We start from the raw sequence: 14,115 nt of genomic DNA, 5'->3' as shown, positions 1-14,115 counted from the left end.
CTCTCATAGCTTAATGTTGAGAAGAAGAAGAAGAAGGTTTGCGACTCGAGATCAAATAAACTGTGTATTGAGGAATTTAGAACAGATAGCCACTACGGGTCTAACCTTTGAGATTTTTGCCACCAGAACTTTGGCTTCATACACATTGTAACGTGTGGATTAAACCTCAATTCATCAGTCATGGACCAAAAATAAATAAATAAAAATAATAATGATAAAAAATTGCCAGAACAAATTCTACATTTTCAGTAGTTTTATTGAAAAATGCCTCTTCTGTTTCAGAAATAAATAAGAAAATAAGGCTGTGTGGAATTCACAAAATGTGCAGTTAAAACATGAGAAAAGCAATCCTATGTCCATAGTCTTGCAACCAAATCTAAACTGCATTGATAGAAAACAACTATATTCTGACTTAGAAATCCTCAGTAAATATACAACACAATCATGCAATTCCACCTTTGGTAACAACAAAATAAAAAGAAATTTGGTTTGTTAAAATAAGTCAGATTATCCGTGGGTTTACAGGCCATACAAAGCACAAATCATAAAAAAAAAAAAAAGGCAAAAAAAAAAGAAAAAACATTTGGGGGGATAAAATGAAATGTCCACTTTTCTTTTTTTTTTTTTTTAAACCAATCGACTATCTGAAACATCTTTATAGAAATTTGACAAAAGTGTTCAAAAACGTAGTTCTTTGGAACATACTTCCGGGAGGTTTTTCACATGATTAGTGCATTACACATTGGAGTCTGATAAAAACTTGCAGTTATATTACAAGCAGACACTTAAAGGAAACGCTTAGCAAGCACACAGGTTTGTAACATGTAGCTTTTTGTATTCATCTTGCTTAAATTTCTCATGTCAAAAAAATATATATGTTCAATATAGCCAGGGGTATCAAACCCATATAAGTACTACTTTCTGTTCTCAATATCGCTCGTGGTCACTGAAGTACACTTTCTGACAGCTATGCAGCTATGATCTTTCTGTTTTTTCCTGTGGTAGTGATCTCTTTCCCCGTTGGTTTCGCGCGTAACCGGTTGACTGTAATGTGACTGTAAAGTCTTCAGCTGGCTCCACAGGCACTACCTCAGGTTCAGGCGGGTATTGGCTGGCTAGAAAAATATTGGGGACGGCCAATCAAGAAAATAATAATAATGATAATAGACAAAAAAAAAAAAAAAAACGGGCTTTCACATGCACAATTTAAATTATATTGCACTTATGGACTTTCAAAAACAAAAAAAGGCCCTGTGTCAAATTATTGCTCCCTAAAGTACCAGAAAAGTCTAGATAAAAAGCATTTTCAAATGCTGCAATGACATTTACAATAAAGCCCATCAAGATATAAGATAATAAGATGTAGTAAAATAACCAGCTGATACTACAAAACACACATGGGAATAGCAAGAGAACAATGTTCAGGACTGATGTGACCGATTTACATAAATATGATGATTAAAAGTACAAATGAAACATGCGCTTCAGTCTGGACCAGAGCTTTTTAGGTCACTTAGGCGTCGTAAACAGAGGTTATGCTGGTGGTAAGTAAGCAGAGGGTTATGAGGCACAAGCTCAATACAGATGTTAACATGATTTTTAGTGAAATGTCCCGGTTCATACAATCATTTACACGGCAAAACAATTAGTTTTATTTACACACGTCGTCTCGACATTATCGTTGCTTTCAGTTATGAAATCCTCTTTGTTAGTAGTTGTTTTTTTGGGTGTTTTTTTTGTACATGCTCCTTCCTTCGTAGAAATGCTCAGTCTCTGCTTACTATTTCCCAACGGTTTGTGGTTCAAGATGCAAACAGGCCAGCAGGTTGCCATCACTGTAGCTTGTAGCTGTGAGATGATGTTAGTGCCAGTCCGCTCCGTTCTCTTTTTCTTTTCTTTTTTTTTTCAGCTTTTGTAATGTTTGTTCTAACGTTCAATAATTATGTCCATGGTGATTATCCTTACATGCCCCATAGCAAATGGGCAAACATCTCAGAAACAGGACCTCAAAGTGTAAGCGGCACAGATGACTTAGAGCGTTTACTATGCCAAACCTGAAAATAGTTCAGAGAATGTGTGAGTTTTTTTGCTGTGGAACAAAGTGATTAGCATCTTATATGATGTCAGTTAGCATACACGACTAGCTAGAATGCTTTACATGCCAGTTTAAAAATTGGATGTCAAATGTATGGAGGTACTGAAATATAGTATTTTCCAATGGCTGAGCCTCTCCCCAGTATGGCAACCGTCCATTAGCTTAGCAGCGCTAAAAATGGCCTGTCAAGTTTTTGGCTTTATCCACATGTTAAGGTAGTGCACATGAGACTGTGATAGTAGGTTTGAAAGGTTGTGTCATAAATGCAACAACATTAGATGTAAGGAATGTTATGTAATGGATTGTTCATAATCAAACCTAAATGATGATTAGCATGCCCAGCTAACTAGCAACTAGCATATTAGTGCACCTACAGAAAAAGTGCAAGCCTTACTTCCAATGCAAAGTAGCACTTTAATACTAGCTCTGTTGAAAACAATGAACTATGTGAACGTAAACCACAGGCAGTATTTTAAACCAACCATGGACCATGGAAAGTTAGCTTAATGAAATAAGTACAGCAGATCAAATCTGATAAGGGCTAACAATTTTCAGTTGAAAACAACTCTCACTGGCTAGAAAAGAGAAGTATGTAGTATGTATGCATCTCCCTTTTTTACACTGCTCAGCTGTATTATGTTTGTGCAAGAACAAAAACTTCGCTGGAGAAGCACCACTAGCTTAGGAGAGCAGGTCTCAGCAAATAAACATCTAACAGGAGTAAGTCCTCACAGCTTTCTGTTCAACAATCTGCACTCTGAAGTGGCTATATTCATACCTCCATACATTATCAAAGTAGTACAATCAGTAAATGTAATTAGTGTGCATACACTTAGTCTATTCTCTACTGTAGTACCATGCAGGACCTAGACATTGCTGAGGGTACCTGTGTATCCTTGTCCATTGTAAGGAATGCCGACACACTGAGAGGAGTCGCAGTATCCAGGGGGTCCTGGTGGTCCTCTCACCCCTGGTGTACCCTGGCGGCCTGGAGGGCCACGAGGCCCAGCGGAGCCAGAAGGACCTGGGGGTCCCGTTCTCGACTCTCCCGGTGGCCCTGCAAGTAGGAGAAAGAAAGAGAATGAGGCCAGTTTGAAACAGGAGTCTGTGAAGTTCAACACAAAAACCCCACTGACATCACCCGTAAACTCTCTGTGGAAATGGTGGAGGAACACAGGCCTGCAGTACTGTAATTTCAATTTTTCAATGGCTCAATTAAAAAGCTTGACCAAGAAAGAAAAAAAAAAAAAAGAAAAAGAGATGCAGTCTGGGACTGTGTGGAGTTACCCCCGGCCCCGTCTGTCTAGACGGCAAAAACTCACGATGGAATTTTTCCCCCTCTATTTTTTTTCCTCCTCTAAGTGAGCCCATGTGTTGTCAATGAAGCCACCAAAGAAAGTTCATTGTACAACAATCCAATTCTCCCACACGCACATACACAAAAATAGACACGTACACACAGACACACACGCACTCACGAAAGTGAGTCATCAGTGTGGACTTCCTCCCACTGGTCCTCAGTTGTGTCTCACTTCATTCACAGCAACAGACCTATCAGTGTTTGGTGTTGTGAGATAGTCATCAAATAAAGATTCCCGATGTTTTGTGTTCCTTTCCCACGGGAAAAATCTTCTAAGTGCTTATTAGAGAAAACATATAAAAATCCTTCATAACAGCGGAAAGGCTATGAACTTTACAAATTGACAAATTAGCCTAACAACATTTTTAGCAGCAGAAATGTATCACGTCCTTGATTAAAGGCGGACTGAATGCTGTCTGAACTCCAGACACAGAAATCTCCTTCTTAACATTGCACATAAATACTTTCCATTAACCATATAATATGTCAAATGTGCTTGGAGGAGCATAATGTACACATGACATAAATCACTGAGGAAGGAAAGAATTGGGAATATGTTTGGGCTCACTCCAAAAAATCTATGCAGTGCAGCTGCCTAGACAAAGGCTGAGACATATATACCGTAGGTAAATTTAAACCTCTGACTCGAATGTGTCATTTTAATCCGACCAATGGGAGTCCTCTGTGTCCCAGCAAAGTTCACCAGAAGAGGGAAAAGCTGTGACACTTAAATCATATTCTAGTATAAGGACAAAGTTGTAAAATAAAAGAGTGTGAGACCACAGCTGCTGGAGAGCAATGTTCAGCTGGGCTGTTTTGTTCTTTGCCTTGGTGTGATGGTTCCTCCAACCTAAATTGGCTATTTCCCCTAAGAAAAGGGAGAAAAACCTGAACTGTGTTACCTGGTGGCCCATTTGAGCCTCTTTGTCCTCTGATACCAGTTCCTGGAGATCCTCTCTCTCCCTTCTCTCCTGGTAAACCTGCAGATGCCAGAGAAAAGTGGAGAAATCAGTTCCCTTCAAGAAAGCAGGGAAGATTTTGGATAAACGTCCAATATCTGGATATGAGTGGAAATCTAAAGAGCTATATGAAGCACAATAGAAGTCGGTCTTGATGGAATTATATTTTGCTATGTAACTTGGAATCATGAATAGAGTGCAGAAGGTAATGCATTTATGTTGTTATTCCACTCATGACTTCAATTACTTCATTGTCCACCATTTGCTGCTTATTTCCCTGCTTTGCCGCACTGTGACACTACTAAACCTTCAGAAGATGAAGAGAAATAAAGCACCTCTCTCTCCTTGATTTCCAGGTACACCTTGGTTTCCAGGGAAACCAGTTCGACCAGGTTGTCCAGGCTCTCCACGGGACCCTGGGGGGCCGGGAGGACCGGAAGGACCGGGTGGCCCCGGAGTGTTGCTACGATATCCGGAAGGAATCTGGTTGAGCATCATGTCAATTCTGCTCATCTGGCCTGCAAACAAAGAGCGAAGTCAGGGGGAATTAGATTTGACGTATATTTCTGAGGATAAGAAAAGTCCCTGACGGTTAAGAGATGGTTTGCTCACTGTTCACAAGCTGTTCACAAACTTGTCTGGCAATGGAGCGCATCATGTTCTGGGATGCAAAGTCTCCCTGGAAAACAAAGACGTTTTCATGAGGGGAAGATTTCTTTTCTCATCGATGATATATGATAACTGGTGTCTGAGACATTTATACGAACACAATACGCACCCTCTCTCCTTTCTCTCCTTTCAGGCCAGCAGGTCCCTGTTGGTGAGAAGGACAGTGTTAGAAGAAGCAACAACCATGCCCTCGGTCCTACCATATATTTGTGTGTCATTGTTCAGCACATACTGGGTTTCCTGTGTCTCCTGGTTTCCCTGGCTTTCCAGTAATTCCGGGTACACCTGGATTTCCAGGGCTTCCCTGAAAAAAAACAAAAGCAGCATAAAAAGTGGTTTATTTAAAATGACTGCACAGTAAACGTAATTGCAACGTTTAACTCCTAGCTCCCCGTTAATTGTTGCGTAACGAGCTTTAAGTTGGGATGGCTACAGTTGACATCTGCACTGGGGGAGGGGGCCATGTGGCACAAGCTGCCAAGACCACTGAAGAGGAGATGGAAACGCACACATGCACAACAGCAGCACTGACAGGATACCCACACGCAGAGCAGCCACAAGGCACAGCTAATGGCTCTTGGAGCACTCGGGATGGTATAGGATGTGAATTCTATGCTGGCATGTTGCCTGTTGGCACGATGGCGGGATTAAGTAGATTCAGACCTCCACAAACCACAGAGAGAGAAAATGAGACGCAAGCCCCATCCTCAAAACCGTGTCTGGGGACTACAGTTGGCTTTTTATATGCCGTTCCAGCAGAGTGAAAATGTGGAGCCAGAGGAGTAATTGTTGCAGATATACCAGGGAATGAAGCACACTCCAAGGGATATTTATTTGGCTCTTTTCTAAACAACACAATGCATACACACTCACCATGGGTCCTGGGGGGCCTCTGGGTCCAGACTGTCCCTCCTTTCCTGGTGGCCCCTGAGTAGAAACAACACACGGGTTACAACCCACTGGGGACCCTGCCTGTGCAATACATCAGTGTCCTGACTTTACATTGGTTTCAGCCTTGAGTTTGTCTTTTTAAATTGTGTTTATAAGTAACAACTTAAGTACCGTGCATGACACAAGTGAGAACATGCAGTACAACAGCAGTGACACCATAATACTTATAGTGAGGAGGGAGATCACATATGTCTGAGTAAGTGTTGTAGGCTCTGAGTACAGTGTGCGTACGTGTGTGTGTACGCAGGCCTGCAGGCAGATCTTACCCGAGCACCGCTAGGTCCAACGGGACCCAGAGGACCGCGTGGCCCAGGAGGACCCTGGGAAAAAAGCAGACACACTTAATGAAATGCTAATGATCAAGAACAGGACATTATGTATCTCCCCAGTGTCCCTGACCAAGAATATGCAGACAAAATCCTGCAGTTTTCCAGTTGTACAGCCAAAGATAATAAGTCATCTAAAATAAAAAAAACTGGAGAAACAAAACTCTCTCGTCACTTTACGTATGATGTCTTCTAGAAATGTGCATAGACAGTGTTAAGCTGCATTGGGTACAGTAACTGCCAAACTGCTGCCAGTAATCTGTGAATATTACAGAGTGGTGCCTTTCTCATGACTGAATTTGCTTATTCAGAAGCCAGAAGAACCAGTGGTGATGTTCCCTCCAGTTGGCTGAATGAGCTCAGCTGGATGAATGAATGGCTGCTCAGCCAACGGATGGTTGTGTAATACCATCCCACTCAAACACCACTGAAAAGAATTCCCACATAATGCAAAATGGGTTCAGCTTGACTTTAGATCTGCAGAAGAAATCTAGAGGTTACTGTAACTAAATGTGCCCCCAGAATGACTTCTACTGTAAGTCAAAGATGCTCAAACTGTAGACTGTGAGTCTTCACCAAGTCAAACTCATCTTCAGTTACAAGGCTGGAGAGGAACATGTTCCATTCCCCGTTTCCCCTTTGGTAACATGAGTCTACACTTCAGAATAATATAACTGCATCACTGGCCTTCTACCGTTTGTCAGTCATCAGGCTGAGTCGAGAGTGTGGGTCTCCCTTAGGATGGCATGGTAAACCTCCCACTCTGAGTGTGGTTTCAATCTGGCTGTGTGGACTAAATCCAGGCTCCAGTAGCAACGTTGCTCTCCATGGATAGACTCCTGTTTCCTGCTCATAAACCACAAAATAAGGGGGAGTGCTTACTTGCAAGCCAGACAAGCCAGAGTCTCCACGATCTCCCTTTGGTCCTGGGCGACCCTGAAGTTGGAGGAGGAGGGGGGGGGGGGAAACAGGTTTACAGTCAGTTATGGTCGTGTGTTTCATCCTTTTTTTTTTTAACTCTGTGATTGTGATTGATTGCATGTTTTGAAAAGGACATGTGCAGGTAAGAAAATAATGAAGCGCTCCGGCTGGCTGGCTGGAAGTAGAGTGGAGAGGAGTGTAATGTGTGTAATGTGTTTTGACGTTAGATATAAATCCCACTCACTGGAGGATCTGCAGCACAGATTATCTCGCTTTTTCTGCAACTTTCACACAAACCTCACTTTCATATCAGGACACATCCGACGCAAGATAGCGGTAGAGTCTGTCACACATATTCAATTTTGTTCACTTCTAACAGTATTTCTCTGCAGGGCATGTAGACTTACTGGTTCTCCAGGGATAGAAAGTCCGTTAGGGCCTTGTGGACCTGGCAGTCCCATTGGACCTGGGAGTCCTGGCTCACCACGTGGACCCATTGGACCCTACATACAAGAATATATTGCATAGCCACAGTCTTTATAAAAAATGCCACAGACAACTCTAATCACACCTTTAACTGCAGAAAAACAATGAATGTTAACAGTTTTGGGAAATGGGCCTTTCAGGTACTTGACATAGGCCCCCTTTAAATCTAGCTGCAGAATAATATACAGCCAATAACTAAATTCAGCTGTGTGCAATTTACTAGCAGAGCAGAAGCAGACCTCCACGTCTGACAGATTAGCATTGTGAATAATGTAAGAAGGCGTTATGGCTATGGACTGAGTATTTGTCTATTAACATGTTGTAAAAAGAGTGTAGGAGTTGTTGTAAAAAAAAATCAAAACACAATTCATGGCTTAAAGTGAAGTTTAACTCACAGCATTGCCGGTTTCTCCTCTATCTCCTCGAGGTCCTTTAGTACCTGGGCTGCCCTGGAAAAGTGGGGAGCCAGAAACGGAGTGAGTGTAACAACAGGAGCAGATTCCAAAAGCCCTAAAACCCCAAAGCCATGCGAAATCCTCTCTGGGATTTTAGTGAGGTTACTAAGCACTCATATTCCAGACTTCCCTTGATTTTTTTTTGATTTTTTTTTTACTGTTGTTTTTCCGATAGACATTTATCTTTTGACACTTCTCTCTAAGTCCACGTTTTTTTTTTTTTTGTTTTTTTTTTGCGTACCACTTGTCTCATCCTTAACTGCTCTTTCCACTGAGAAAAAAAAACCCATTGCTTATGCAAGGAACATCTAAGTGTAGCAGGCAAATGAGAAGCTGTGCAGTAACCCTAGACCAGAACAGTGTGGCTTTATCATCTTCAAAACACATTTTTTATTACTTCTGAGAAAACAATGTGAAGAGAAGACTGTCTTTACCGAAGGTCCGGGAGGACCCTGAGGGCCGATGCTGTCCTGTGTGCATGTGCAAGAATGGGGAAGCGATGGACACTTGGCCTCGTCTCTCTGGAAAAGAAGAAAAGGAGACAGTGAGAAATAAATGTACAAAGGCGCCTCAGAGTAGCAACATCGTGGTCCTGTTCATACACTTTGATTAATGAGGACATGTCTGGCGGTGTGTGGCATGCACGGGGTAAAAATTAAACTCCTTGATGTCATTTTGGAAGCTGGAAGTGTAAGGGAAGAGACAGAGCAGTGGTCGTGATGAAAGAGAGAGTTGGCTAAAATATGAGTCAGAGTGGGCCTCTGAGACAGCTGCAAGCCTTGTCCAACGTTTTTTGAAATGAGCCTTTGAAATAATGAGTCACTTAACACTGCCAGCATTGACATGATGTATTAATATCTGATGCAAATTGTTGATGAATTACTTGTAATTGGCAAAATGTGCATGCATCCGGTATTTACTATGTTGCATCAAAACACAGTGAATGTGATTTACCGTGGGCTCTGTGATCTGAGGCAGCGCTTGTTTTCATGTGATTGGGAGGTCATGCTGGCTATAGTCCGATCAGCACAATTACACAGGATACAGGGTTCTATTCAGTCCAGCTTAGGCACTTCTTTTTCAAAACAGCATTCTGGTTATTAGCCCCACATTTTGCTTAATGACTCTATACTTTGCAGCATGCATACCTACATTGTAGGCTGTCAGTCCAGTATACACTGTACACACAAAGTGGACCTCCTACAATTTATTCTATACTGTTAACTTTAACAGCTATGAACTAGATTAATGGTCTAGTTTCACTATGAATTGGTGGGGTGGGGAGGGGGGGGTAATGAGGCACGATGTTCCAGTTATGCATCTACATTTGTTTATGATGTGTTTATGAAATGATTCTGTGTTCTTACTGTGGAAGGCAGGTCACAGCATCTGTCTCGGCTGATCCAGCTCAAGCTGCAAATAATATCGAACATCTGGAGCTGGAACTGCACAATAGAAGAACGGGAAAACATCGCAGGGTGTTACAGATCGCTCTCATTCACCAAGAAAATGCACATTGTTGAGAACCGACTACAATTGGACCCTCTGAGAAATAGAAGGTTGCAGGGTTTAATCCTTCAAGCAGTCACTGGGAGCATTTAAAACTTAATTACGCATCTAAGTACAAGAGGTTTTGGATATTAATCCTTTGGAAAGTTGCGAGATGCTCTCCCAAACGCGTTTTTCCAAGCCTTTTTTTAACAAGTTAGAGTTCTTACTGTTGCAGACTGCCTCCTCGCGCCTCCAGACTTGACCATCTTGCCAAGCACTTCGTAGCCTTCCAGTGTGATGTTGTTGGCCTCCTTGATGGGCTTCTCTGCCACCTCTTGGCAGTCTATGTTGAGCTTGACTTTCTCTGGAGAGACGCTGATGTGGAGCTGCAGGAGGGAGAGGATGGAGAGAGAGGGCACTATTAAGATGAGTCGTCACAAAACTCCACAGCTGCCAGATTTGTTGCAAGACAACTATTTGGCAAATAGTACTAAGAGATTTTGAAAGCTAGGTTTGGCTTTCATTACTCTTTGGGGGGAAAAAAAGAAAATTCTTCAAGAAAGTGCCACCATAAGACTGCTTCATGCAACCATTTCAATCCTTGTGTCTTTTTGTTAATACAGTTTAGAATTGCTTGGTCTTTGCAGAATCACGTTAATTATAGACTGTGATATTACCCAGAGCGGTCACTGATTTGGAAAGAGACTGCTGCCTGATGCCACTAGAGATGAAAGGACCATAAATAAAGGAAATATGGAACATTTGGCATTTCCATGCAGCATTAAAGCGGTAGTCAGTGATTGTATAACAACACAGAATGACACGCTGCCAGATTTTAAAGTTTCCTGTCCAGAGAACCCGGCTCCACATCTTGAAACAATATCGCCTGCGGTATGCCATCAAAAGTCCTACACTTTCCATACTTCTTTGCCCTCACAGTTGCAAATTTTCCTCTACTCAACAGTCAGACAAGGACTCTTTATGTCAGGAAAAGCGAGCTACCACTTCTATCTACAAAGCTACACCAACCACAGACCAGGCCACGGTTCTTGGCAACCAATCACAAAATTACAGTTGACTTCCTTGGCAAAAGAACAAACTATCTGGTGGACCACAACGAGAGAAGTGTCGTCTATCCCAGTGTCCTGGCAAGGATATAATATACCATGAGGCTTACCAAAGCAACTAATGGTATACTGGGATGGCAAATAATGAGTATGTACATCTTCCTCACTGACCAAGAAGTAAACACCATAAAACATACATTTTCGCTGGAAAGTGAGGCTTTGGGAAAACTAGCCTTCTAACGACCACTGCTAAGTGACTTGCTGGAGCAAAGTGCTGACAGATGAAGAACTTTCATTCATCAGACGCTGAAACCTCACCGTACTCGGTGTGTAAACCCTAAAATCAAAATATACAGCGTAAGACTTCAGGCTGACTCCAATATACTTGACATGTTCCATGATCTTTATCTCATCAGAATGTATTGTTCTTGGCTCTTTCCACGCTGAACCCCCCTAAATAAAAGTCATAACTCTAATTTTATGAATGCACTAACAAACAGGTTCTTCTTCCACAGTTAGTTTTTGTTGGGGATAAAAAGAAATAAATGGGCAGATTAAGTTCTCCATTACCTTGGGGGAATAAATGGAAACAGTTCTGTGTCTCATCCTTAAATTCTTTGGCTGATCAGTTTAATTTCATCTTTCAAGACGGGAAGGTCACATGTCTGATCTGGCAAGCGCAAGTGCACAATGCACCAAGGGTTTCTTTGGTAAAAGAAGTGAGTGTATTATTTTCTGTATTTTTAGTCCCAGTTCTAGATTGTGTAAGTGAACTTTTCCAGGCAAGCTGAGGAAGATGTATTCATGTTTAAAAGAGATTTGTCACAAATAGGGAGCATGAGGAGAGCAGCCAGCAGATAATTAGGCAAAGTGTCTATTAGGTCAACAAATAATTAAGAGCCTGCATCATGGAGTGGTTTGGCTCTGTGCAGATCTCAATTTCTCCATTCACATCCTCCTCTGTTTTAATTAGTGTGTGCATATATTGGCACAAACTTTCCAACCAAGTCCCTGAAAGGAAAGTTTGAAAGGTTGAGTTCAAGACTTCACTAACAGTGTAACTGCACTTTTTTTCAGTATCATAGCAAAGTACAGGGGACTTATTCAGTGGCTTCAACTTGCATACTTCAACTTCTGACAATGTACCTCTGACCACAAGCTCAATGTGATTCACTTTGGTGTGGAAAATGTCTTCTTCACTTTGGTTCACAGGAAGGTTCCCTCTGTGGACTCACCATTGAAATGGGGGAGGGGATTCCCCAGTGGGCGAGTGAGTAGCTAGCATCTGCTATATTCATCTCTGAGAGCTTTACCACATGCTCTAACCAGCAGAGGATTATGGTGTCTTCAACTTGGGTTACTCTTTTTCAACTAGCCTCAAGAAAAAAATAATAAGTCTAGAAGCACTCCTTGACCCGATTCTGCGGTTCCGATGCACAAAGTGAAATTGATGTCTGTGTAAACAGCTTAAGCAAAATCACTGGTTCAATCTTCTCAAACTCCATTAGTCTGAGGTTTTCTTTGTCTACTTTGACAACATATTGAACATCTTCAGGTTGCGGACTGTTGTTGGATCAAAACAAGCCCGTGAAGACATCATCATGGCTTTTGGGAATATGAAATGGTAATTGTTTACAACTGGCTTGCACTTTATAGTAGTCTAGTTACTTAATGTAAAACATCATTTTGTTGCGTCGTTTCACTTTTCGTCACACATGAATCCCTCAGCAACAAGCCCAACTGCAACTGTCATTGGTCACTTTGGTCTCACACACAAAAACACGCACTCACTGAGGTCAGTCTTTAATAGCCACAGACAAAGTGTTGGAAAACCACTGATACCATGTAAACACACACCAGCGCAGCAATCAGCGGTGCCACTTACTCAGCAGACCAGCAAATAAGCAGCTAGGTAAACCGCTGCAGACTCGCCAGCTCATGGAACGGCAACTGCTGCACCACAAGCTAGCCACCCAGTGCACACTCAGACTGCAGTCTCCACAATGGCCACAGATTGAGAGGATACATGCGTACACAAACACATGCATGAAAACAGGCCACTGTTGAACTAATCTAGAAGTTCTGAACAAACATTTTCCAGTTTATTCATTCACAAGTTAGCCCACAGTTCAGTGTATACATGCTAAATGGAGGCGCTGCTAAGCCGCAGACTTTGAACTCCGGAGCAATCTGTCACGTCAGGAAGTAGGTAAACTTTGATGTTGGATAAGTCCCTTGAATGTTGAAAAGGATCATTAATTTTAACTACCTGAGAAATAAGGGGACATGTGTATTTAATATGGTGCACACTGTCCTTGGGCCCAAACTCAAATACAATGGGACACGACTTGGAAAATACTAATATCTGTTTTTCCTCAAATGACTGATTATCTTTAGTCATTCCATGTTGGTATGAAAATAAACTGCCCTTCATTGTTCCACTCTCCGCTCCCTGCCGTGCTGAAACATAACGAGGCATGCTTTATGTCCACTGTTGCTTTGCTTTGGACATGGGGACATTTGATGTCTCGTTTTACCTCTTGCTGTGACCATACCATTCTGTTTATAACAGTTATGGCATCTGGGCATAATATACAGTAGTGGTTAAACCAGTAAAGGAGAAACAAAGCAAAAGAATGCAACACTGGAGGCGGACATTTGACATTAGATGAGAAGTTTTGACAGCTTATTTCAATAAAAGCCGATGTTAATTAAACTTTCAATGTGTATCATCCAAGGGGTTCCAGTACAATTCTTTGAAAAAAAAAAAAAGACAAAGCACATGATGGCAAGGATCGGTTTCAGAATATAAAAAACTTTTTATCAATGCAGTTGCATCTGGATTCAGCGCTTTAATCTTTTGCTGACAGTGCTTGCATTGTTCTGATAATAACATGTATTATTGCTTCCATGACTTCTCCAAAGTCCTACAGTCCACCAATGTTACACAGAAAGTTCAGTCTATTCATTATCCGGAATACTACTCATGATATATTTTGAGAAAGTACAAAAGGCATAGGACATTTATCAGACACAGACGTCTAATTCAAGATGACTGCAAGTGATCTTACTGGAAAAATCTATGGTCTAGAAATACTGGATGTCTTGGTTGGAGCTGCATGAATTTTAATGCGTCTCCCAACTTTGTGCAACTGCAGCACAAAATAACCTGAAGACCCCCTTTTGCTTGTTTAATGAAACTTTCGGATTGACTCTTGACACGCATGATGGCCTTTTAAGAACCGGCTCATGCTAAACCCAAATGATAATTGATACAGTTAGAAGTGTACGGTCTTGGAATTCACTTAACGACTACCAGGATAGTCTCCAGTCTT

The 14,115-nt window shown here is 41.7% G+C and overlaps 1 protein-coding gene across 3 annotated transcripts in view; it reads right to left on the bottom strand.

Annotated features, from left to right (window-relative positions):
- Nucleotides 1-238: 238 nt before the first annotated feature.
- Nucleotides 239-14,115, bottom strand: part of col12a1a (collagen, type XII, alpha 1a) — a 52,646-nt gene continuing 38,769 nt past the window's right edge. For 2 of the 3 annotated variants that reach the window (XM_047610426.1, XM_047610427.1), the window contains 15 exons: nucleotides 9,941-10,099; nucleotides 9,590-9,667; nucleotides 8,657-8,743; nucleotides 8,163-8,216; nucleotides 7,689-7,784; nucleotides 7,243-7,296; nucleotides 6,301-6,354; nucleotides 5,957-6,010; nucleotides 5,316-5,387; nucleotides 5,193-5,228; nucleotides 5,027-5,093; nucleotides 4,750-4,932; nucleotides 4,358-4,435; nucleotides 2,982-3,152; nucleotides 239-1,115 (listed from right to left, as the gene is read on the bottom strand). In XM_047610426.1, the coding sequence (XP_047466382.1) occupies nucleotides 976-1,115; nucleotides 2,982-3,152; nucleotides 4,358-4,435; nucleotides 4,750-4,932; nucleotides 5,027-5,093; nucleotides 5,193-5,228; nucleotides 5,316-5,387; nucleotides 5,957-6,010; nucleotides 6,301-6,354; nucleotides 7,243-7,296; nucleotides 7,689-7,784; nucleotides 8,163-8,216; nucleotides 8,657-8,743; nucleotides 9,590-9,667; nucleotides 9,941-10,099 (1,383 nt within the window). In that variant the 3' untranslated portion in view covers nucleotides 239-975. Of the gene's footprint in view, nucleotides 2,055-2,981; nucleotides 3,153-4,357; nucleotides 4,436-4,749; nucleotides 4,933-5,026; nucleotides 5,094-5,192; nucleotides 5,229-5,315; nucleotides 5,388-5,956; nucleotides 6,011-6,300; nucleotides 6,355-7,242; nucleotides 7,297-7,688; nucleotides 7,785-8,162; nucleotides 8,217-8,656; nucleotides 8,744-9,589; nucleotides 9,668-9,940; nucleotides 10,100-14,115 lie in introns of all 3 variants that reach the window. The other variant, XM_047610428.1, reaches the window with a different exon arrangement.

The sequence above is a fragment of the Mugil cephalus genome, chromosome 17 (assembly GCF_022458985.1).
Source record: "Mugil cephalus isolate CIBA_MC_2020 chromosome 17, CIBA_Mcephalus_1.1, whole genome shotgun sequence".
Classification (NCBI taxonomy): domain Eukaryota; kingdom Metazoa; phylum Chordata; class Actinopteri; order Mugiliformes; family Mugilidae; genus Mugil; species Mugil cephalus.
Note: the sequence above shows the minus strand (reverse complement) of the source record. Positions and strands in the feature narration are given on the sequence as shown.